This window comes from Bos mutus, chromosome 18, assembly GCF_027580195.1.
Source record: "Bos mutus isolate GX-2022 chromosome 18, NWIPB_WYAK_1.1, whole genome shotgun sequence".
NCBI lineage: Eukaryota > Metazoa > Chordata > Mammalia > Artiodactyla > Bovidae > Bos > Bos mutus.
In genome coordinates this window covers 27,062,049-27,087,684 of record NC_091634.1, presented here as the reverse complement: position 1 = coordinate 27,087,684, position 25,636 = coordinate 27,062,049, and the positions used below count along the sequence as shown (strand labels likewise).

The following is a 25,636-nucleotide window of genomic DNA, read 5'->3' as shown; positions in this document are numbered from 1 at the left end:
TTTTAAATGAAATATTAGAATTTGTCCTTTTTAAAAAAAAAATAGAAACCAAAAATAAATAAAATTGATTTTATTATCAGGTTAATTATTTCTAAAACGCCCTCTGTATACAGGTTACAACTTATTAAGTGAAGTTTTGTGGGTTTTTTTCTTTTTCTTTAAATTTTATTTTTTAAATACTTTACTTCAAAGATCATAGGAAGAAATGTTGGTGCCTTCAAAGAAATAATATTCAAAGAAATAATTTGAATCACTGCTTGGCTGGCAATAATAGCATGGTGAAATGGGTCTTTGTGTGTTTTGTTTATAGCACATCTTCATTACCTCCACTAGACTGGCCTTTACCAACTCATTTTGGACAATGTGAACTGAAAATAGAAGTGCAACCTAAAACTCATCACCGAGCCCATTATGAAACTGAAGGTAGCCGAGGAGCAGTAAAAGCATCTACTGGGGGACATCCTGTGGTGAAGGTATGAGATTTTAGGGGTGTGTTTTGCAGATACCATATATCTGTTGTTGGTAGGGTCCATTCAGTCAGGTACTGCTGAGCCTGAAGAGAGAAAATTTTCAAACCTGAAAAGCTTCCATTGAGGTTTTGTGTCCTTGTTGATACAGTTGCACTTCTGCATTATGGGTTTTTTTTTTTTTTGGCTAGGCTAAAAGATATTCTTACTGGACTGACTCTTCAGCTAGTAAACCTCTAGGGAAAGATCATAATGGTTAAATAATTGTTTTTCTGACTAAAAGAAAAGACTGTTTATGTTTATAAGTACAATGCATGTTTGTTTAAGGTCCAAATAATACAGAAAAGTAAAAAGAATAAAGCAATGAATTACCTAAAGTCTAAATCCTTCAGAAATAAGCAGTCGTTGGCATTTGATTAACAATCCAGGTAATTCTCTGTATGTTTAGTGGAAGAGTAGATGGCTGACTAGAAAAATGAATGGATTTTTTTTAAAAGGATAGGACTATATATTGAACATCTTTGTAATTAAATTAATTTATTAGAAAATAAAACTAAAGTGAAATTATTAAAATTATATCTGAGTGTATAAAATACAATATGTAAGTTTTAAGAGTTGAATATTAACTTTAATTTTACTTGAATGAAACATTAAAAAAAATGAACTAAAACTATATGAACTGCTAAATTCTGGATATTGTTCTTCACTTTAAGAGATACTGAACAGTCTTTCTTAAGGCTAAAGAAGTTAAATAAATTATTGAGAAATTAAATTTTTGTCTTAGATTTAAATGTTACAAATTGCTCCCTACTCTGAAAAATGAGGTAATTGTCTCTCTTAAACTTCTTCCCCCTGCATTGCCATCTACCTCCTGAATTTTGCTGCTTATATTAATTAATCTTTTCAAATCTGTAGTCATCTCTCTGCCTCATGTCCCACCACTCCTATTGTTTAGCTTAGTTCTAGTACTAATTCTTTTTTATTTCTTTTTAAAGTGCTTTTTTTTTGTTTAAATGTTTAAGGAGGGCTTTGGATTCTTTATTCCCTGGATTCTTTCATATATGAAATTATTTGTTGCTTTTATATACTCAAACATCAGAACGGCAATGTTGTAATATGTTGTCACTTATTTTTTTCTCTTAGTGCTTGTCTTACGGCATTGTGTATTATAGTGGAGAAATTAATTAAGCAAAAACAGTTTATAGCTGATCATTTCCTATACTATCCATATTTTATGATTTATTTTCATTATCTAAACATGATTTATAGTTCTTGACAAACAAACCTTTACATTTTAGGTGGGTTTTAAAATGACTTGCAAGAAGAAATGTCAGTTCTAGAAAAAGAGATCAGATTTATGGTTACCAGAGGCAGGGGGTTGGAAGAGGGGGAATGGATGAGGGTAGTCAAAAGATACGAACTTCCAGTTAAAACATTAGTAGTGGGGATGTAATGTACAATATGGTGACTGTAGTTAACCCTGTTATATGCTATGTTTGAGAGTTGCTAGGAGAGTAGATCCTAAAGTTCTCATCACGAGAAACACCCTCCCCCCATATAACTGTAAGAAGTCGTGGATGTTAATGAAATTTATCATGGTAGTAAGTTTGCAATATATGTAAATCAAGCAATTATGCTGTGTACCTTAAAATTTCAGTACTGTATGCCAATTATAGCTCAGTAAAACTGAAAGAAAAAGAAAGCTCAGGAAAACTCAACGTAGGAATTTTACCATTTGTTATTAGAACTTTAGTTTACTCTTAAATGAGAGCTTCATTTAGGAGAAGGATTCTTTGGTTCATTCTTTTATCTTTTTTTTTTTTTTTTTAAGCCACACCATGCAGCTTCTGGAGTCTTAGTTTGCTGACTAGGGATTGAACCAGGGCCCTGGCAGTGAAAACACTAAGTCTTAGCCACTAGACCACCAGGAAATTCCCCATTTCTTCTGTCTTTGACTTTTCTTCAGTTCAGTTCGGTCACTCAGTTGTGTCCGACTCTTTGTAACCCCATGGACTGCAGCACTTCAGGCTTCCCTGTCCATCACCAACTCCCAGAGCTTGCTCAAACTCATGTCCATCAAGTCGGTGATGATATCCAACATCTCATCCTCTGTTGTCCCTTTCTCCTACCTTCAGTTTTTCCCAGCATCAAGGTCTTTTCCAGTAAATCAGTTCTTCTCATCAGGTGGCCAAAGTATTGGAGTTTCAGCTTCAGCATCAGTCCTTCCAATGAACACCCAGGACTGATCGATCTCCTTTAGGATGGACCGGTTGGATCTCCTTGCAGTCCAAGGGACTCTCAAGAGTCTTCTACAACACCACAGTTCAGAAGCATCAGTTCTTCGGCGCTCAGCTTTCTTTATAGTCCAACTCTCATATCCATACATGACTACTGGAAAAACCATAGCTTTGACTAGAGGGACCTTTGTTGGCAGAGTAATGCCTCTGCTTTTTATTGTGCTGTCTAGGTTGGTGATAGCTTTCCTTCCAAGGAGCAAGCATCTTTTAATTTCATTGCTGCAGTCACCATCTGCAGTGATTTTAGAGCCCAAGAAAAGAAAGTCTGTCACTGTTTCCATTATTTCTCCATCTATTTGCCATGAAGTGATGGGACTGGACGCCGTGATCTTTGTTCTTTGAATGTTGAATTTTAAGCCAGCTTTTTCACTCTCCTTTTCTACGTTCATCAAAGGACCCTTTAGTTCCTCTTTACTTTGTGCCATAAGGGTGGTGTCATCTGAGTATCTGAGGTTATTGATATTTCTCCTGGCAGTCTTGATTCCAGCTTGTGCTTCATCCTGCCCTGCATTTTGCACAATGTACTCTGCATATAAGTTAAAAAGCAAGGTGACAGTATACAGCTTTGACGTACTCCTTTCCCAATTTGGAGCCAGTCTGTTATTCCATGTCCAGGTCTAACTGTTGCTTCTGGACCTGCATACAGATTTCTCAGGTGGCAGGTAAGGTGGTCTGGTATTCCCATCTCTCGAAGAATTTTTCACAGTTTGTTGTGATCCACACAGTCAAAGGCTTTGGCATGGTCAATAAAGCAGAAGTAGATGTTTTTCTGGAACTCTCTTGCTTTTTCTATGATCCAGCAGATGTTGGCAGTTTGATCTCTGGTTCCTCTGCCTTTTTTAAATCTAGCTTGAACATCTGGAAGTTCTCGGTTCACATACTGTTGAAGTCTGGCTTGGAGAATTTTGAGCATTACTTTGCTAGCGTGTGAGATGAGTGCAATTGTGCGGTAGCTTGAACATTCTTTGGCATTGTCTGTCTTTGGGATTGGAATGAAAACAGCTTTTCCAGTCCTGTGGCCACTGCTGCGTTTTCCATATTTGCTGGCATTCTGAATGCATCATTAACAGCATCATCTATTAGGATTTGAAATAGCTCAACTAGAATTTCATCACCTCCACTAGCTTTGTTCGTAGTGATGCTTCCTAAGGCCCACTTCACTTTGCATTCCAGGATGTCTGGCTCTAGGTGAATGATCACATCGTAGTTATCTAGATCATTAAGATCTTTTTTGCATAGTTCTTATGTGTATTCTTACCACCTCTTCTTAATATCTTCTGCTTCTTTTAGGTCCATCACATTTCTGTCTTTTATTGTGCCCATCTTTGCATGAAATATCCCTTGGTATCTCTAATTTTCTCGAAGAGATCTCTAGTCTTGCCCATTCTATTGTTTTCCTCTCTTTTTTTTGCATTGTTCACTTAGGAAGGCTTTCTTATTTCTTCTTGCTCTTCTTTAGAACTCTGCATTCAGATGGGTATATCTTTCCTTTTCGCCTTTGCCTTTCACTTCTCAACTATTTGAAAGTTCTCAGACAGCCATTTTGCCTTTTTGCATTTCTTTTTCTTGGGGATGGTTTTGATCACCGCCTCCTATACAGTGTCATGAACCTCCATCCATAGTTCTTCAAGCACTCTGTCTATCAGATCTAATCCCTTGAGTCTATTTGTCACTTCCACTGTATAATCATAAGGGATTTGATTTAGGTCATACCTGAACGGTCTGATGGTTTTCCCTAGTTTGTTCAGTTTAAGTCTGAATTTTACAATAAGGAGTTCATGTTGTGAGCCACCATCAGCTCCTGGTCTTGTATTTGATGTCTGTATAGAGCTTCTCCATCTTCTGCTACAAAGAATATAATCACTCTGATTTCGGTATTGACTACCTGGTGATGTCCATGTGTAGAGTCGTCTCTTGTGTTGTTGCAAGAGGATGTTTGCTATGACTAGTGCGTTCTCTTGGCAAAACTCTGTTAGCGTTTGCCCTGCTTCATTTTGTACTCCAAGGCCAAACTTGCCTGTTACTCCAGGTATCTCTTGACTTCCTACTTTTGCCACCCGGTCCCTTATGATGAAAATGACATCTTTTTATGGTGTTAGTTCTAGAAGGTCTTATAGGTCATCATAGAACTTATTAGGTCATCATAGAAAGTCAAGAAATTGACTTCTCTTACCAGGAGAAAAATTATTTACACTTGCTTAAATGAATTTCCTACCCCCAAATAAGGGAAGGGGCAATTCCCTGGCAGTCCATTGGCTAGGACTTAGTATTTCCATTGCCAGGGCCCCGGGTTCCATCCCTGGCCAGGGAGCTAAGATCCCAGATCCATGTGACAGCAGCCAAGAAAAAAAAAAGATTCCCTAAGAATTTTATAGTTTAAATCATACAATATTTAGGTCTTTTCTCAATTTGAGGTAATTTTTGTATATGGTGTTAGGTATGGATCCATCTATATTCTTTTGCATGTAGGTACCTAGTTTTCTCAGCATTATTTGTTGAAAAGAGTTCTTTCCTCATTGAATGTTAAAAATCATTCCTAGTGATCCAGTGGTTAGGGCTCAGCTCTTTCACTGCTGGGGCCCAGGTTCAGTCCTTGTTTGGAGAGATAAGATTCTGCAAGCTGTGTGGCATGGCCAAAAACAAAACTGAAAAAAAATCATTTGACCATATGTCTAAGAGTTCTATTTCTAGGCTCTCTATTCTACCCCATTGGTCTTGATGTCTGCCTTTATGCTAGTCCCACAGTGTTTTGATTACAGTAGCTTTTATTAAATTTTGAAATCTAAGAGTGGGTGTATTCACCTTTGTTCTTTGTTTTTGAAAATTGTTTTGGCTATTCAGAGTCCCTTGAAATTCCATATGACTTCTGGGATGGATTTTTCTATTTCTGTAAAAATAACTTGGGATTTTTATGCAGATTGCATTGAATCTGTCGATTGTTTTAGGTAGTATTGTTCCAGTTCTTGAGCATAGGATTTTTTCTATTTATTCATGTCTTTAATTTTTTTCAGCAATGTTTTATAGTTTTCATTGTGTTTATTCCTGGGTATTTTATTCTTTTTGGTGCTATTGTAAGTGGAATTGTTTTTGTAATTTCCTTTTCAGGTTGTTGATTGTGTATAGAAATGCAGCTGATTTTCATGTGTTGACTTTATGTGCTGCTGCTTTGTTGAATTCATTTATTATCTCCAGCAGTTTTTGTTTTCTTGGTAGAATTGTTAGTTTTCTGTAGAGAAGGGGCTTCCCTAGTGGCTCAGATGGTAAAGAATTCGCCTGCAGTGTGGGAGACCTGGGTTCAATCTCTGGGTCAGGAAGATCCCCTGGATAAAGGAATGGCTTTCCACTCTAGTATTCTTGCCTGGGGAATCCCATGGACAGAGAAGCCTGGGAGGCTACAGTCTGTGGGGTTGCAAAAAATCGGACATGACTAAGTGACTAACACTTTCTGTAGATAAGATTAATCTGTGATGTGATAGAGGTTAATTATGGATGGAACCTTACCTCCTGTTCCTTTTTCTTAAAATGAGGATAATAATACACCTAGTTAAGAGTTAAGGGGGATCAAATGAAATGTTGCATGTAAAGAACATAATAAATGCTCAGTTAAGTATTTGTTGTTGTTTAGTCACTTATTTGTGTCTGAGTTTCTCCAACCCCATGGACTGCAGCAAGCCAGACTGCAGTCTCAAATGGTTACATTATTGTGATTCCATTTGTATATGTGACACTGTTAGTAGAGATGGAGACTAGATTAGTGGTTGCCAGGGAACAGGAACTGGTTGAAGATTGTGAATGTAAAGGGGTAGCACAAGAGCATTCCTTTGTGGTAATGAGGCGTTCTAGATCCTGACTGTTACAGTGGTTACTTAAATCTACATACGGGATAAAATTGCATAAAACTACACACATACTTTGTTATACAGTGATAAGTTTTATAAAGGAATAAATATTTTTGAGTCTTATTCTAAATGTTACTGAAATTTAAGATGGCGATTATAGTATTTTTTTCCATAACTACTTTGTATTCATCATATACTAAGATTCGTTTCCAGGTAATGACTTTTTATATGATATTGTTACATGCACATTTACAGTTTGAAGCAATTGATATTTTGGAAGTTTTGAACTTTTAGTATCTCTACATTGTATATCATGTTTCTAATATTAATATATTCAGATCCCCTCCCTCCAAGTAAGGTAGCAGAACTGATAATAGAACTCCCCTTTTTGAAGCTGCTCTAGTCTGTCCTGTAGTGACCTTCGGGCTGTAACCCTCCAGCTTTAGTTAAATTAAGCACACACAGACCTTTGCTATGGAAACATACAGAATCATAACAAACAGCTTACTTTCTTCTGCAGCCCAGAAGGTGATCTGAAGAGAAGTGTCCTGATACCAAAAGAAAGATTTTAGAGTAGTGTTAACAGTAACAATAATTTGTTTCCTATAACATATGGGTAACAAATGAGATGGGATGGGATAATAGTCTAATTATTTGATCTTCTTTTAAAATCCTTGAAATGCGAAGGAGAAGCCCTGTTTTTCCTATGCTGTAGTATATATGCTTGGAGCAGATGTTGGCTGAACTATGTATTATGAAATATGTTCCCTTTGAAATTTTATATGCCTGATTACCTTCCTCCATCACTGGCTCATTTTACTATCAAATATAAAGGACAGGTGGCTTATGTCTTTGCCAAACTGGTATTAATATGAGTCATCTAATACAACTGGCATACTTTGAAATGTATTGAATAGTACTTACTGGTATGTTATGTGATATTTGGGTAACTTTATAGATAGTAATAAAGTTTTTAATTTATATTTTCTATTTTAGATTTTACTACTTCATTTAAAGTAATCACTTTAGTGGCTGTAATTCTTATTTAAATAATTCTGTTGACTAACCTGGTGTCATTTTGTTCCACCAAATTGTACTCTCTCATTCCAAAATTCATTCATTCACCAATGATTAGATGCCTGTAACATGCTAGGTGCTATACTAGGCTCTGGAGATGACAAAATGGACGCTGTCCTCTTCACAGTACTGTGGGGCAAGTGGTAAAGTTGTTGGTACTTTTTCTTCCACTATGTGAACACTTGGTTCCATAGAGTAATTTGTTCAATGTAGGATTAAACATGAAAAAGCAGTAAGTATAAATTTGGGGGTAGTTCCTTAACCTTTCTTAGCTTCAGATTCTTCATCTATAAAGAAAATGGCATAAATTCCATGGGAGTTTTAGAATTAAATGAGCTAATTTAGTTAAAGTGTATCTCCACTCTCTATCTTTATTTTTTCACCTCTGGGTCAAAATGTGGAGGAATCTGTTTCTGCATTGTCACTTACCCCATCTGCCTCCATACAAACCAAAAGGGAAAAATGACTGAACTTTATTTGTGTGCATATGTACATCTACACCCTCATTTTTACTATTTCTTCTTTAGTTAGCGATTTATTTAGGCTTTTTTTTTCCTACTGTAATCATATTGACATTTTATCATTTTATGGAATATTTTCCATTCATTTAAAGCTTTAAAATGTATTAACTTATTTATACCAAGATGTAAAAAGATATCACAACTAATATTAATAGATTTCTTAAATACACAATATTTAAGTATTTATAGGAAACTGCAATTTCCACTTCAATATACTGGATTAAACACGTGTTTACCTTCATTAGACATTAAGCAGTTAAAGCTTAAGCTTGTTGGTTGGAGAAATCATTTTACATAAGAACCAGAAATCATTTTACACTAAAGAACCTTGGGAAGGCTCAAAGGGTTGAAGCACTGATATCTCTGAAAGTGGGGTGTGAGGTGAGGCTGAAAACAGAAGAATTGGTTGAAGATCTACAAAACAAGCAAACGTCACAGTTTTTCCTTTCTTATGTGGTATAACCAAGCGATAACCACTGGCTTACCTTGGGAGAATTTTGGAAATTTATTGTTTAGAGAGTGTGAAATAGAAGTTCTAGGTTCTAGAATAATTGAAGCAGGGTTTGGGGCTTTATACAGAAAATGGTATGGGGCTGAAAGAGGAGGCATAATAAAAGTCTGTGTCCTGAATAGAGAGACTTCTAACTCCTCTTGACGCCTAAAGGTTTATGTTCCCTAGACAGGAGACTGGAGGATTTGCTTTTAGGCAAACTGGTCAAGATAAAATACCTTTGTGCCTCTTGACTTGCAAATATTCTAGACCAGTGGTTCTCAACCCTATCAGACCCAACCCCACTCTCAAAATTTTAAACAAATATTTTTATAATACTACTTTATTTACCTGGAATGGAAATGCAAAGATAATATAATCAGCCTACATAATATAATTTTAGAAATATCAATATAATGCTTTAATATTGAGGGAATAAATTTAGAAAACTAAATTATAGCAAAAAGTTATGTTTCAAAATGAAAAGACTTGGTAACAACTGTTCAGTCTCTCAGTTGTGTCCGACTCTGCAACCCCATGGACTGCAGCACGCCAGGCCTCCCTGTCCATCACCAGCTCCTGGAGTCTACTCAGACTCATGTACCTTGAGTTGGTGATGCCATCCAACCATCTCATCCTCTGTCGTTCCCTTTTCCTCCCACCTTCAATCTTTCCCAGCATCAGGGTCTTTTCCATGAGTCATTTCTTCACATCAGGTGGCCTAAGTATTGAAGCTTCAGCATCAGTCCTTCCAGTGAATATTCAGGACTGATTTCCTTTAGGATTGACTGGTTTGATCTCCTTGCAGTCCAAGGGAATCTCAAGAGTCTTCTCCAACACCGTAGTTCAAAGGCATCAATTCTTCAGTGTTCAGCTTGCATCCCTGTGGACTATACAGTCCATGGACTTCTCCATGCTAGAATACTGGAGTGGGTAGCCTTTCCCTTCTCCTCTTCCCAAACCAGGACTCGAACCCTGGATTGCCACACTGCAGGCAGATTCTTTGCCAGCTGAGCCATAAGGGAAGCGGTAACAACTGTACAAAACACAATAAAGTAGCTAGATATTTGTACCTACAGCATCACTACAGTGTCACAGGCACAAAGGCAGATGTGTTGATCAGCAGCCTGAATGCCACAAGTGAGTGGCATTACTGACAATGACATGATTTTCTGAAATGATCAACTCTTGCTTAAGTTTTCTTCAATTTACATGGCAGTTATATTCATGATAAATTCTTATGTGTTAAAACTGTGATTTGGGTGATATTTATATATTCTAAGGAGTTGAGTTCCAAGTTCACAAACTTTTCTGTATGTATATACATACATGATGGGACATTCTGAAGTTCTGGGCAACACAGGCTAGTTCTGCTCTTTGAAGAACAATGATTATCTCATGCATTGATAGGTATTTGAAGAACAGTGAGTATCTCATGAAGTGATAGGAATTTGGATTTCTGGCCCCTTTGCATTAAATACCATTAGTGCACGTCAGTCATCATGTTGCCATACTCATTCATTTATGTATTAACTGTGGCTATTTTTTGTGCAATAGTGGCAGAGTAGTTAAGATAGAGAGTATACTGGCACTCTCATCATTTCACAGTGCTGCTCAGGGAGCTACAAATCAGTGATACAGTTAAAACTTGGTAGTGTTTCAGGAGCTGTGAGTACTGAAACTTTCACAGTGTATACTCATGTTGTCATGATGTCATCGTTCTCATCATGTCAAAATAAGAAACAGAAAGCATTTCAGTCATCCTTTTAAAGCACAGTAGAGTATATAATTTTGTTATTGCGCAATAGTGCTATGGCTAGGCTAAAAGAATGTTTGTCTTACATAGCCTCACATTTCCATCTAGATATCTCAGCATTACCTTGAATATAACATGACTAACATTGAAGACATGACCTTATCTTTCTCCAAATGTATTCTAAATAAGTGACTTCTTTATTTGCTAGGGATACCGTCATTCTCCTGCGTATGGAAGCTCAGAACTTCTAATTTCTTTGTTCCCTTCTCTTTATTGTTCTATATGTAGTCAGTTATAAAAATCCCTTCAGGGACTCATAAGAAAGATTTATTGCATTAATCCATCTTCATTCCTATTTTCTATTCATGTTCTTACTTCTACCCTTGTTTAAATTTTGAGTACACATGATTTTAATGCTTTAGCCTCTTAGCTGATTTCCATGATTTTGTCTTTTCTTTCCTAAACAGAGCCTTAATTGCTTTTTATCATGTACTTCCCTATTTCCTATATTATTATGATTAATAGATTTCTACCTTTAAAGGTCTTCACTAATTCCTTTAAATTTAATACATACCACTTTGTTCTTTATTTTAGTGTCACCTATATAATACTGGCTGAAGCAGTGACATTTGATAGAGATATTTTCATAACACATCCTCAATAAAAAGAGAAAAAGGTAGAGTGGTAAACAAGACAGAGTTTTTACCTTTTTGAAACTTACGTGGTACTGAGGCAAACAGATATGAACAAATATATAAAATACTTTTAATAGTAATAAATACTATGAAAAATGATAAAACAGGATAAAGGGGTGAAATACAATGTTTCAGATAGGGTGGTTTTCTCTGAGGAGCTGACCTTTGAGTGCAGGCTGAAGCAATGAGGTAATGTGACGATCAGAGGGAAGAATATTCCAAAGGGATAAAATATTATGTGTGAAACTCCTGAGGGTCCGAATGAGCTTAAGTGGTCCATGCAATAAGGCCAGGATGATCAGAACAGACTGTGGAAGGGAGAGAGTAGGAGAAGGTAAGGCAGCAGATTATCTAGGGCCCAGATCACATAGGACTTGTAAATATTTGTTGGGCATTTGAATTTAGTTCTCAGTGTGGAAGGAAGCCACTATAGAGTTCTGAGCAGGGAGGTAAAGTTATCCGGTTAATGTTACAAGTTTGTTCTGGCTCCTCGACAGAAAACAGGCTATCAAGGAGCAAGAGTAAGAACAGGGAGAGCAGTTATAAGGCTGTTGCAATGGTTCAGGCTTTATTTGCTTCTCTAAATGTTACAGGACTGAAAAGCATCCTGAGTAAATCCTTTTTTTCTGATAATAGGCAAAAAATTTCATGTCCTTTCCTGGGTAGAGGAGGATAATCAATAAATTATGATGTTGCTTGGTTACAGACTCCAGTGTAAAGCCAGGCATGGGCAAGCCTGAGGGAGTAAAACACTCACCTGAAGGACAACATAATCAAATAAATTTGAAACTCTGATTAGATTCCATACTTAGACTCCGGATGCACACTAATAGCTAACATTTGTTGGCTACATGCCAAGCACTATACTAGGCACTCTGTTGATATCATATGTCAGGATACTTTACAAAACCATAATATACAAATAGAGAATTTCTTTTAAGGTTATTAAATAGCTCATAAAATCTCAGGTTTGAAAGCTATGTGGCCTGGAACAGTGTCCAGCCACCCTACTCAGTTTTGCTCTACTGAAAACATCACTGACTCTGACTCAGCATCCACAGCTTGTAGAGACAGTGCTTGGGTCTGGGCCCTAGAAACTCCACTGCCTTGAAGAGCTCCTCCACTGTGCTTACTGAAAAATAAACTTTATGCAGTCTATATTATCATACTGTGCCCTTGGCAAATTTTCTTCCCAGGGGCACTTAGGTCCAAAAGTAGGAGTGAGGATTGCTGAGAGTATCTCTCTGAAGCTTATAAGACCTCCCCACCAGGTGCCATGTAAACCACCATCCCGAAGCAGAGGAGTCTGACTAAAGCTGCAGTAGTAGAGCTGAGACAGCTTAAGAACTGTGACCTGACCAAATAAAAAAAAATTTAAAAATAGCATGCCTCTTTCTGGAAATAAATATTTTCTACTTCAGTTCCTAGAGTTCTTTTATACAAAATGTCTAGTATATGTTAAACAATGCATACACACACAAGAAAGTGTGAACCAGGGCTTCCCTGGTGGTTTAGTGGTAAAGAATCTGCCTGCCAATGCAGGAGACACGGGTTCAGCACCTGATCCGGGAAGATCCCACGTCCTGCAGAGCAACTAAGCCTATGTGCCGCGGCTATTGAGCCTGTGCTCTAGAGCCTGGGAGCCGCAACTACTAAGCCATGTGCCACAACTACTGAAGCCTGCACTCCCTAGAGCCTGTGCTCTGCAACGAGAAGCCACTGTAGTAAGAAGCCTGCGCACTGCATCTAGAGAAAAGCCAGTGTAGCAACAGAGACCCAGCAAAGCCAAAACTAAATAAATACATAATTATATAAAATTAAAAAAAAAAACAACTGTGAACCACAGTGAAGAGAAAACAGTCAATAGAAACAGACCCAGAGGTGGCTCAAATCTGGCCCTACATCTGGGTTGGACTTATCAGAAAGAGACTTTGACATAACAGTGATAAAAATGCTAAATTAGCTAGTAGAAAAGGTGGGCTAAATATGTGAAGGGATGAAGGAATTCCAGTAGAGATGTGGAAAAAAAATTTTTAATTGAAAGGATAATAAGGACAAAGATACAAGAAAACTACAAGAACAATATCCCTAAAATATATAAGACAAAAATCCTCAACAAAAAAACTAGCAAACCAAATCCAACAACACATTAAAAGGATTATAACCCTGGTGGTGCAGTGGTTAAGAATCCTTGTAATGTAGCGGAGTGTGTTCAATCCCTGGCCAGAGAACAGAGATCCCACATACTACAGAGCAAGTACACCTGCAAGCCACCACTAAGACCCAATGCAGCCAAATAAATAATTTTTTAAAAAGGATTATACAGCATGACCAAATGGAATTTACCTCAAGAATGCAGAAGGTGATTCAACAAATGAAAATCAGTTGTTATATTAATAGAAAGAAGGCATAAAAACCACATGATCATCTCAATTGACACAGAAAAGGCATTTGATAAAATTTAACAGCTTTCATTAAAAAAACAAAAACACCCAAGCAAACTAGGAAAAGTGGGGAAGTCCTTAACATGATCAAGGTCATTTATGAAAAGCCCACAGCTGACATCATCCTGGTAAAAGACTGCCAGTTTTCCCCCTAAGATCAGGAACAAGACAAGGTTGCTTGCTTTTGTCACTGCTATTCAGCATTTGTGCTGAAAGTTCTAGCCAGAGCTATTAGGCAAGAAAAAGAAATAAAAGACATCAAAATTGGAGAGGAAGAGGTAAAATTATCTCTATTAACAGATGACATGCTCATCTACTTTAAAAATCCCGAATAATCCCCAAGAAAGCTGCTAGAGCTAATAAATTAGTTCAGGGAAGTTTCTGGGCAGGAGATCAACTCATACTTAAGCAGCTGTGTTTCTGTGTATTTCTATGTGAAAGTTGCTCAGTTGTATCTGACTCTTTGCGACCCCATGGACTATTTTTAGTCCATGGAATTCTTCAGGCCAGAATACTGGGGTGGGTAGCTAGTTCCCTTCTCCAGGGGATCTTCCCAACTCAGGGATCGAACCCAGGTCCCCACATTGCAAGCAGATTCTTTACTATCTAAGCCACCAGGGAAGCACGTACAGGTGATAAACAACCCAAAGAGGACATTAAGAAAGCAGTTTCACTTACAATAGCATCTAAAAGAAGTAGTTCTGAATTAATTTAACCAAGGAGATATAAGACTTGTATGCTGAAAATTATAAAATGTTTCTGAAAGAAAACTAAATGGAAATATATAAAGTAATTTAAAAATAATATAAAGTAAAAATAGGAACTTCCTTGGCAATTGAGTGGTTAAGACTTTGTTTTCCAGTGCAGAGGGTGCAAGTTTAGTCCCTGGTTGAGGAGTTAAGACCCCATGTGTCTCCAGGCCAAAAAAACCAAAACATAAGATAGAAAGCAATATACAACAAATTCAAAAATAACTTTTAAAAATGGTCTACTTAAACAATATTGTTTAAAAAAATATAAAGTAAAAATAAAATCTAAGTATACTTGGAACAAAAATAGACATCCCATTTTCATGGGAAGGAGACTTAATTAAGATATCAGTGCTCCCCAAAGAAATCTACAGATTTAATGCAGTATTTAGCCAGATTCCAACAGTCCTTTTTGCAAAATGAAAAATCGTAGTCTCAAATTCATATGGAATTGCAAGGGGCCTCAAGTAGCTGAAACAATCCTGAAAAGGAAGAATAAAGTTGGAGGATTTCCTCTTCCTGACTTGTAACATACTACAAAACTACAGTATTTTAAACAGTATGGTGCTGGCATAAAGACCAATGAAGTAGAATAGAAAGCCCAGAAATAAGTTCTAACATATATGATGAATTAATTTTTGATGGGGTTCCAAGACCTTTCAGTGGGAGAAATGAGTCTTTTCAACAGATGGTGCTGGGAAAATTAGATATCCACAAGCAAGACAATGTAGTTGAATCCTTGTCTTATATGATATACAAAAATTAACTCAAAGTGGATCAGAGACCTAATGTAAGACCTAAAACTATAAAATCTTTGAAGAAAACTTGAGGAAAATCTTTTCAACATTGGACTTGGTAGAGGTTTCTTAAGTATGTTAGCTAAAGCACAAGCAACAAAAGAAACAAATCAGACTCCATCAGAATTAAAAAGGGTCTTTCCAGGTGGTGCAGTTGGTTAAAAATCCACCTGCCAATGTAGGAGACACAAGAGACATGGGTTCAATCCCTGGATCAGGAAGATCCCCTGGAGTAGGAAATGGTAACCCTCTCTAGTAATTCTTGCCTGGGAAAATCAAGGACAGAGGAGCCTGGTGGGCTACAGTCCAGGTTTGCAGAGTTGGACATGACTGAGCATGCACAAAGGCAAAAGGCAAAATTTAAAAAACTTGTGTGTGTCAAAGGACACAACCAAGAAAGTAAAAAAAACAACCTGCAGAATGGGAGATAGTATTTGTAGATCACATATCTGCAAGGGATTAATATTCAGATTATGTGAAGAACTCATACACCTTTGATGAACAACATCAAAACAAATATAAATGCACACCCATATGTACTGCCAAAGAATGTTGAACTTTTTTGTTTAAGCAGGCACTTAACTTGGTTGGAGTCAACCTGTAAAACCTGTCTCCCTGTGCTTGGTGGTACCTCATTATCTCATTTCAGTTATTTTAGCCTTAGGCTGCTTGAGTCTGTCCTGTTATGGATGGTTTACAGGTCAGACAAAGAACTGGGTGGAGTGTGTATGTGTGTGTGTGTGTGTGCTGCTGCTGCTGCTGCTGCTGCTAGGTCGCTTCAGTCGTGTCCGACTCTGTGCGACCCCATAGACGGCAGCCCACCAGGCTCCCCCGTCCCTGGGATTCTCCAGGCAAGAATACTGGACTGGATTGCCATTTCCTTCTCCAATGCATGAAAGTGAAAAGTCAAAGTGAAGTCGCTCAGTAGTGTCCGACTCTTAGCAACCCCATGGACTGCAGCCTACCAGGCTCCTCTGTCCATGGGATTCTCCAGGCAAGAGTACTGGAGTGGGGTGCCATTGCCTTCTCCAGTGTGTGTGTGTGTATATATATGTATGTGTATATATATATAAAACTTGGAGCACCCCTTCTCTGGCTCTCTTTTCTGGGATTTGCCTCTACTTTCCAGAGGTTATGACAGGCTCCGTCCTTGTTTCTTCAAGCCCTTCAGACTGTAGATTTTTTGGTAGTTTCAGCCACACTGTTAAAAGCATGGACTGTGGCTTTCCCTCAGATTAAAGCCTTAAAAACAGGAAACACACCTTCCCTTATTTTCTTCTTACATGTGTCAGTTTCTAGTATCTCTTTACTTTGATACTTTCCTTCCTTTCAAAGTCATTCTTTATATTTGTTCCAGTGTATAGTTGCTGTTGGACTTCCCTGGTGACTCAGAAGGTAAAGAATCTGCCTGCAATGTGGGAGACCTGGGTTTGATCCCTGGGTTGGGAAGATCCCCTGGAGGAGGGCATGGCAATCCTCTCCAGTATTCTTGCCTGGAGAATCCCATGGACAGAGGAGTTGACAGGAAACAGTCCATGGGGTCGCAAAGAGTCAGACACGACTGAGCGACTAAGTACAGTACAGTACACATAGTTGCTGTCTGCATGATGGCAGGTCCAGTGGGTGCTACTCAGCCATCAGACTGAACACAGGAGTCTCCCTAAATGCTTTAGGCTCTGTTTCTTTTAACTGCCTCTTTTTTGTGGTCACCATTTTTACCTCCAGTACCTCCTAGCCATCACCCTTTTTCATCCTGTGTTGCTGTTTTAACCCAGGCAATAGCTGAAGAGTACCAAAGAAAGTCAAGTAGCCTAGCTTTTTAAGTCAGTTGAAATTCTCAGTTGGAAACATGGAAAAGGACTTTTCAGGTCATTTCTACTAAAAGTATCTCTGATTTTAACAGCCTGATTGGGGACCTTCCCACATATGCTGATCTGTAAGTCCGATCTGGATGGTTAATGTTGCCTAGAGCACAGAATCAACATTTCTTTTATATTCTACATAGCACCTTATCAAGGCTTTTCAGAATTTAGGTTGATCTAGCTTTTAATCTGGAGAAGGCAATGGCACCCCACTCCAGTGTTCTTGCCTGGAAAATCCCATGGACGGAGGAGCCTGGTAGGCTGCAGTCCATGGGGTCGCACAGAGTCGGACACAACTGAGCGACTTAGCAGCAGCAGCTTTTAATCCCCCAAAACCCGCTCATCCCTTTGTAATATATTCCAGCATTTTATAACTCTTAAGATATTTCTGTAGTTTAGAGGGTTGTTCACCTATTACTTGTTTTGACTGTTGAGATAACATTTTATGTATCAATAGTATATGATACAAATACAAGACTTATTGTTGTAAACTTACTGTAAAATGCATGGATAATGAGTTGTTATTTTTCTGTGTTTGCTCTTCCAAATTAGCTCCTGGGCTACAGTGAAAAGCCAATAAATCTACAGATGTTTATTGGAACAGCAGATGACCGATATTTACGGCCTCATGCATTTTACCAGGTGCATCGAATCACTGGGAAGACAGTTGCTACTGCAAGCCAAGAGATAATAATTGCCAGCACAAAGGTTCTGGAAATTCCACTTCTTCCTGAAAATAATATGTCAGCCAGGTATCTTGAAACATCCTGAAATGGACTGTTTTTTCTTTTCCTGAAATAATTTTCAGAAGAAAATATATTTATTTTTATATTAATAGCACAAAAATAAAATAGTATTCTGAATTAACTGAATAACATTTTATAAACAATTAGAGTATATTTGCTAAGGTTGGTATCATATTTCCATAAAGAAAATTCAATTCAGCAAAAGTTTATGACCATGTATTTACCAGGCAAGCATCATGCTAGTTGATAGAGACACAAATAGTGAACTTTTGTCAAGTAGCCCACAGTCTAATCAGTTCAGTCGCTCAGTCGTGTCCCACTCTTTGTGACCCCATGAACCACAGCACGCCAGGCCTCCCTGTCCATCACCAACTGCTGGAGTCTACCCAAACCCATGTCCATTGAGTCGGTAATGCCATCCAACCATCTCATCCTCTTTCGTCCCCCTCTCCTCCTGCCCTCAATCTTTCCCAGCATCAGGGAAAAGAGTCAAATGAGTCAGCTCTTCACATCAGGTGGCCAAAGTATTGGAGTTTCAGCTTCAACATCAGTCCTTCCAATGAACATCCAGAACTGATCTCCTTAAGGATGGACGGGTTGGATCTCCTTGCAGTCCAAGGGACTTTCAAGAGTCTTCTCCAACACCACACTTCAAAAGCATCAATTCTTCTGCGCTCAGCTTTCTTTATAGTTCAACTCTCACATCCATACCTGACTAACGGAAAACCCATAGCCTTGACTAGACAGACCTTTGTTGGCAAAGTAATGTCTCTGCTTTTTAATATGCGGTCTAGGTTGGTCATAACATTCCTTCCAAGGAGTAAATGTCTTTTAATTTCATAGGATTGACAATAAATAATTGCAGAACAATTGTGATAAGTTTCCTTAAAGAAAACTTTTGACTGCTTTCAGATGTCCCATTTTATCCATATCCAAATAAAATGAGATTTTGCCAAATTCTGAATGAGAATGCAGTAGAGTTTTGTTCAAGTGGATTAGTTAGGAATGTATAGTACCTGTAATAGAAACCTGAAGTGCAGTGGCTTAAACAGCGAGAGGTTTAATTTTTCTTTCTGCAAAAGAAATATACAGATAGGCATTTTAGGGCTGGCATAGTGGCTCCATAAGTCATTGGGGCCCCAAGCTCCTTCTGTTTTTTGTTTGCTATTTTTAGGTTGTAGTTTTCGTCCTCAAGATTACCTCATGATCCACAGTGGCAGCTAGAGCTTTTGCCATCATACCTGTAATCCTAGAAGGAATAGGAAGAAGGGGTAGGAGGAAGGGTGGGAGAGAATTTTCATCTGAGTCAGGCCTCTTTAAACAGCTTTTCCCAGAAACTTACCCAACACTTTTATTGCATCTCATTGATCATCCTTGTATATAGGGAAGACCTGGATATGTTTTGTTTTGTTTTTTAACCTGAGTACATTGCCACCCCTAACAAGATAGGGGTCTGTTACTGAGAAAAACAGAAAAAGGATATTTAGTAGGCAACTATTACTTTGCCACAATCAGGTATGTGAAACTTACAGTGACTTTTTTAGAGAAATTGTTTCAAACTATAATATAGGTCTTTCTTAAGGTGGCATTGATATCTGTCCCAGGCTATTGGAAGAATAGTCCTATTAAAATCGGATTTCAGTCTCAGGCTCTCCTCTTTTAAATTTATATTTTTATTTAATTGAATATACCCCTGAAGACATGGTAATTTATGATATAACTGTACAATTATAAAATAAGAATTGCTTTTATCTACTTACTAGCAGAAAAGAAAAATTAATATAGATTTAAATAAAACCTTATCTTTGCCTGCTTTGTTCAAGTCAATAGTACTCGAGAACTGGATCCTATTAAGTCAATACATGGGCTAAAATGAGAGTTTTTTCATGGCTGGGGCACTGTTAGCTGATAATCTCTACTCTTATACTTTCTGTGTTCTGCAGTATATAAAAAGAACTTTGTATTCTCAGGTGATCCTTATTCAGGTACATGAGCAAAACTCTTAAAGAAAAATGTTAACTCTGTTTCCAGGCATCCTGTTTGACCCATTTTCAAATAAGGTGAGGTGGCCAGCCTCTAATGAGAATGCAAGAAGGCTTACCTCCCTTCCTCCCTTTTACTCTTGGATCTTACTTTTTAAATTTTTTTTAGCTGCACCACGAGACTTACGGGATCTTAGTTCCCCAACCAGGGATCAAACCTCAGTCCTTGGCAGTGGAAGCACAGAATTCTAACCACAGGATGACCAGGGAATTCCCTAGGATCTTTTTCATTTAGCATCAAAAACACATGAAAATACTGTTATTCAGATGCAGAGGGGAAATTGAAAATCAACTTTGAACTATCTTTTTCTAAGAATTCATAAAATTGCTTCTTAGGTGACAGTTTGCAGGCCATGTTTCCATTCATTCCTCTGGATATTTTAAGCAGTAGACTTTACCAGACAAGGAGAGACCTACAAAAACTTTATCATTGTTATTTTTTGCCTCGGCTTCCTGGAAGTTCATGATCAAGCTCAATTATAGTAATTATAGTAATTCACGTAACGTTAGATTTGGGATATATTTATTTCCTGTTTCTTCTATTTAAAAATTTTTTTCTATTTCTTTCTTCTTGACGTTATTCGTGTTTATGTTGTAAAATGCCTCAAATCATTTTTTAAAATAATGTATAAATCAATAAATTAAAGAAAACAGAGTACATGAGTTTCTAAGACAGATTTTCAAGAATTTAAGAAAGCCTTACGTACCAAATAATGTGAACTTATCAGAACTGTAGGATCCAAACATGAAATAGAGGTGGTAGTAAAGATTCATGTTCCCTTCCCCAACCGGAGGTGGCAGACACTGACTGCCTGGAATAGACCAGAAAGAACAAATTCAGACTTAAATTGAAGAAAGTAGGGAAAACCACTAAGCCATTCAAGTATGACCTAAATTAGATCCCTTACAATTATACAGTGGAAGTGACAAATAGATTGAAGGGATTAGATCTGATAGAGAATGCCTGAAGAACCATGGACAGAGGTTCGTGTCATTGTATAGGAGGCAGTGATCAAAACCATCCCCAAGAAAAAGAAATGCACAAAGGCAAAATGGTTGTCTGAGGAGGCCTTACAATTTAGTTGAGAAAAGAAGAGAAGTGAAAGGCAAACGCAAAAAGGAAAGGTATACCCATCTGAATCCAGAGTTCCAAAGAATAGCAAGGAAAAATAAGAAAGCCCTCCTAAGTGAACAATGCAAAGAAATAGAGGAAAACAGTAGAATGGGAAAGGCTAGAGATCTCTTCAAGAAAATTAGCAATACCAAGGGAACATTTCATGCAAAGATGGGAACACTAAAGGACAGAAACAGTGTGGACCTAACAGAAGCAGAAGATATTAAGAAGAAATGGCAAGAATACACAGAAGAACTATACACAAAAAGTCTTAATGACCCATGGTGTGATAACTTATCTAGAGCCAGACATCCTGCAATGTGAAGTCAAGTGGGCCTTAGGAAGCATCATTATGAACAAAGCTAGTGGAGTCAAAGCCTTTGACTGTGTGGATCACAACAAACTGTGAAACATTCTTAAAGAGATGGGAATACCAGACTACCTTGCCTGCCTCCTGGGAAACCTGTATGTAGGTCAAGAAGCAACAATTAGAACAGGACATGGAACAGCAGACTGGTTCCAAATTGGGAAAGGAGTGTGTCAAGGCTGTATATTGTCACTTTGCTTGTTTAAGTTACATGCAGAGTATATCATGCGAAATGCAGGGCTGGATGAAGCACAGGCTGGAATCAAGATTGTGGGGAGAAATATCAGTGATCTCAGATACGCAGATGACACACCACCCTTATGGCAGAAAGCGAAGAGAAACTGAGGAACCTCTTGATGAAAGTGAAAGAGGAGAGTGAAAAAGTTAGCTTAAAACTCAGCATTAAAAAATGAAGATCATGGCATCCAGTCCCATCACTTCATGGCAAATAGATGGGGAAATAATGGAAACAGTGACAGACTTTCTTTTCTTGGGCTCCAGTATCACTGCAGATGGTGGCTGTAGCCATGAAGTTAAAAGACCCTTGCTCCTTGGAAGAAAAGCTGTGACAAACATAGACAGCATATTAAAAAGCAGAGACATGACATTACCAGCAAAGGTCCATCTAGTCAAAGCTGTGGTTTTTTCAGTAGTCATGTATGGATGTGAGAGTTGGACCATAAAGAAGGCTGAGTGCCAAAGAATCGATGCTTGTGAGCTGTGGTGTTGGAGAAGACTCTTGAGAGTCGCTTGGACAGCAAGGAGATCAAACCAGTCCATTCTAAAGGAGATCAATCCTGAATACTCATTAGAAGGGCTAATGCTGAAGTTCCAATACTTCGGCCACCTGATGCGAAAGAGCCAACTTATTAGAAAAGACCTTAATTCTGGGAAATATTGAAGGCAGAAGGAGAAGGGGATGACAGAGGATGAGATGATTGGATGGCATCCCTGACTCAATGAACATGAGTTTGAGCAAGCTCTGGGAGATGGGGAAGGACAGGGAAGCCTAGCGTGCTGCAGTCCATGGTGTCGCAGAGTTTGACACGACTGTGCGACTGAACAACAACTTCCACTGCAGGGTGTGCCAGTTTTATCCCTAGTCAGGGATCTAGTATCCTGTATGATGCGGCCAAAAGAAAGAAAAAGCTCTACTGTTCTCTCAGAGCAGTAGTGTGGGGGAAGATTGGGAGATAGCCCCTTTGTTCTGCCTGCTATCCCATAAATTAGGTCGTTTCAAACCTAATCTATCTTGTATGGGTAATATCCTTTAATTAAGACTGATATTCAACCCATAACCATAGAACCACTCTACAAGATGCTTTAAATGTAGTATGCCAATATTCATTGCCTTCCCTACTCATAACTCCTCCTTGATTTAGAACTTGATGAAAATGGATGTGGCAGTGTTATATTCTGATCTAGGATATAATTGTGTTTAAGTAGAAATTAATAGTTACTATCATTCCTATAAATTTAGGTTTTGTTTGGTTGCTTTTTTCTTTTCTCGCATTGCTTAGCCAGAGTTTAAGATAGTCATTTCTGATACTCCACGTCATCTGCTAGAAACTTAACTGTCTGCTAAAATACCTTCCCTTGAAACTCAATAAAAATTGATAATCTCTGGTATTTCCCACCAAATACTCATTTGGCATATGAGCATGAATACTAGCTTGATACAATTTGATCAGTACTGTTTTGAGCTAAGGTACAGTTTTTCAATATTAGCTAAATACAGTTTATTTATAAATAAAAAGTTTATTTTAAAAAATATTACTTTTTAGAAATTTCCTTGCCTTTTGAAGGTGAAAATATTATATTTTTCAGATTCTTCTTGAGCTTTTTTGGTTCAAGCCTGATGAGTTGTTTTTATTAATAAATGTATAAAAGTTTTAATATGTTATTGATGACTTATTTGTGGTCCTATAAATTAATCTTTTCTGGGCTAAGTTATATGTATAGAATTAGAGCCTTTCACTTTATATTTCACTTATCTAGTTCTGTAACAAACCACCTCAAAATTTAGTGGCTTAAAGTAGTAACTGTTTATTATTTTTCATGATTCTTTTCGTTGGCTGGACTCAGCTGGTCCATTCATGTAGTGGTAGCTGGAATCATTTGTGTACCTGATTTCAGCTGGAGTAGTGCGGAGTAGTTGAGGATTATCTGGGCCTTTCTCTCCAGCATACTAGTTGGGCTTCTTCATTGTGTCTCAGGGCTCCAAAAGAACAAAAGTGGAAGCTCTAGAGCTTCTTCAGGGCTAGACTTGTAACTTACACAGCATCACTTGGCCACATTGTTTGTCAAAGGAAATCATAAGGCCCACTGTCAAGGAGAGGGGACATCGTTACTCTACCTCTTAATAGGAAAAGTGGCATGGGAATACAGGTATGGGGAGGAATTATTTACATCCCTCTTTACAGTCAGTTGGTACACTTAGTATTATTTGTCATCCAAAACATTTTTAATCCTATTTTTAATTTAAATAGCAGAAAATAGCAGTCATATCTTTCTTTTTTGACGTGATTTTAGGTTGTGATAGTTGTGCCTGGCCAGTTAACATAACTGTTTAGCTGAGTTTTTTGGAACCACTAATTTCAGTTAGCCAATAATACTTGTATATTCTTTTCCACTAGTATTGACTGTGCCGGTATTTTGAAACTCCGAAATTCAGATATAGAACTTCGAAAAGGAGAAACTGATATCGGCAGAAAGAATACTAGAGTTCGACTTGTGTTTCGTGTACACATCCCACAGCCCAATGGAAAAGTCCTTTCTCTGCAAACAGCTTCTATACCTGTTGAATGCTGTAAGTGAGCTTGTGATGCTGTTTTTTAAATTTTGTTTATAAAAGGTCATTTTCATTTTCTGTTTTATTTATTATGTTGAGATCAAAAGTAAACTGAAACCCAGGGTCTGGATAGCTGGTGTGATTTTCTTATATAGAAATAAACTACATGTGTAGTGGAAGTAAGTACTGATCTTGGAGTTAGGAAATGGTTTTGCATTATAATCAGACCCTAGGTAGCCTGTGTGGCTATAGACATTATTCTCTTGACTACAGTTTTCTTACCTGTAAATGAGGAAAGGGGCTTGATGACACCTGAGAACCAAGTCATGAAGCTATGAGTCTGACACTAAGTGTCACTATTACTTGGTCACCTTCGTTTTATTAAAATGTTGGAAGATGTCTGTCTTTACGAGCTGACACTTCACCTAACTATGGACTCACAGGCTTTTGGCTTTTAATTGTATATTTATTTACACCAGCTTGAGAAAGTGAGTATCATTTACCCAGATTTTCAAGGCCAAGAAATTGAAAAAGGCCCTAGAACCCGATATCTACTCAAGCTGTGGATTGAGAACTGTGGACCTCAGGCAGGTTAGCTGTTAGTACTGAAATACTGAGATTGTGGTTTAGATCCTTTAGGGCATAATTTTTGTATTAACTTTTAATAGATAATACAGGTATATGGTACAGAATTTTAAATGAATAAAAGTATAGAGTGAGGCCCCTGCACTTGCCCTCTGTGGTGGCCAACACTATGGAGTGTGCTTCTCTCTGAATCTGAATAAATCCACTTCTTACCTAAAAAAAAAGTATAGAATGAAAAGTAAATTTTCAAGTCAGCTAATTCCTCTTCTTAGAAACAGCTTTTGTTGCCATAATTTTTGTTACTCTGCCAGACAAGTGCCCATTTAAGCATATATTTCTCTAATTTTTAGCAACATAATTTAAATAATTTTAAGTTCATAGAGTAGCTTGAGTTTTTGAGATGAATTCATGCTAAAATTATTTTGTTTTCTCTTTTAGTTTATTAACTTAATGTGTGACTGTTGAGAATATAGAAAACACAGATTGGTATAAAGAGTAGCATTAAAATCTTTTGTAATGTCACTTCTCTGATATAGTCACTATTAACCATTTTCTGGATTTTTTTGGGTCTGAGTATTTGAGTATTTGGTATTTTCACTTATAATGGGCATTTTTTCATATTGTTAAATATTCTTCAAAAATACTTTTAGCACATGCATAATATTTTATTATGGCTATACCATTTGCTGAACACAGTTTGAGTGTTCAGCAAATGTACTTGTGATGGTTGGTTTCCACCATAAATAATTAGTCTTACTCCCTAAGCTGGTCAGTGCTTGTTTTTATGCTCCTTCTCTGTTGGGCCATTTAAAACATAAATAGGGACATAATGTTTTCATAAATGTTTTCTGAGATCTAGGTTGGTACTTGGTACTTTCCAAATTGTAGCTCATCCTAACCGGACCCATCCCCTATGACACATTGTCTTTGAACAGGACTAGGATCCCAGTTCATATACCTTTTGTGGCTTGGTGTGAAGTACTTGGAAGAGACATAG

The 25,636-nt window shown here is 37.6% G+C and overlaps 1 protein-coding gene across 2 annotated transcripts in view; it reads left to right on the top strand.

Annotated features, from left to right (window-relative positions):
• Positions 1–25,636, top strand: part of NFATC3 (nuclear factor of activated T cells 3) — a 93,899-nt gene that overhangs the window by 33,808 nt on the left and 34,455 nt on the right. For both annotated transcript variants that reach the window (XM_070388130.1, XM_070388131.1), the window contains exons 3-5: positions 311–473; positions 17,547–17,746; positions 23,900–24,072. In XM_070388130.1, the coding sequence (XP_070244231.1) occupies positions 311–473; positions 17,547–17,746; positions 23,900–24,072 (536 nt within the window). The remainder of the gene's footprint in view (positions 1–310; positions 474–17,546; positions 17,747–23,899; positions 24,073–25,636) is intronic.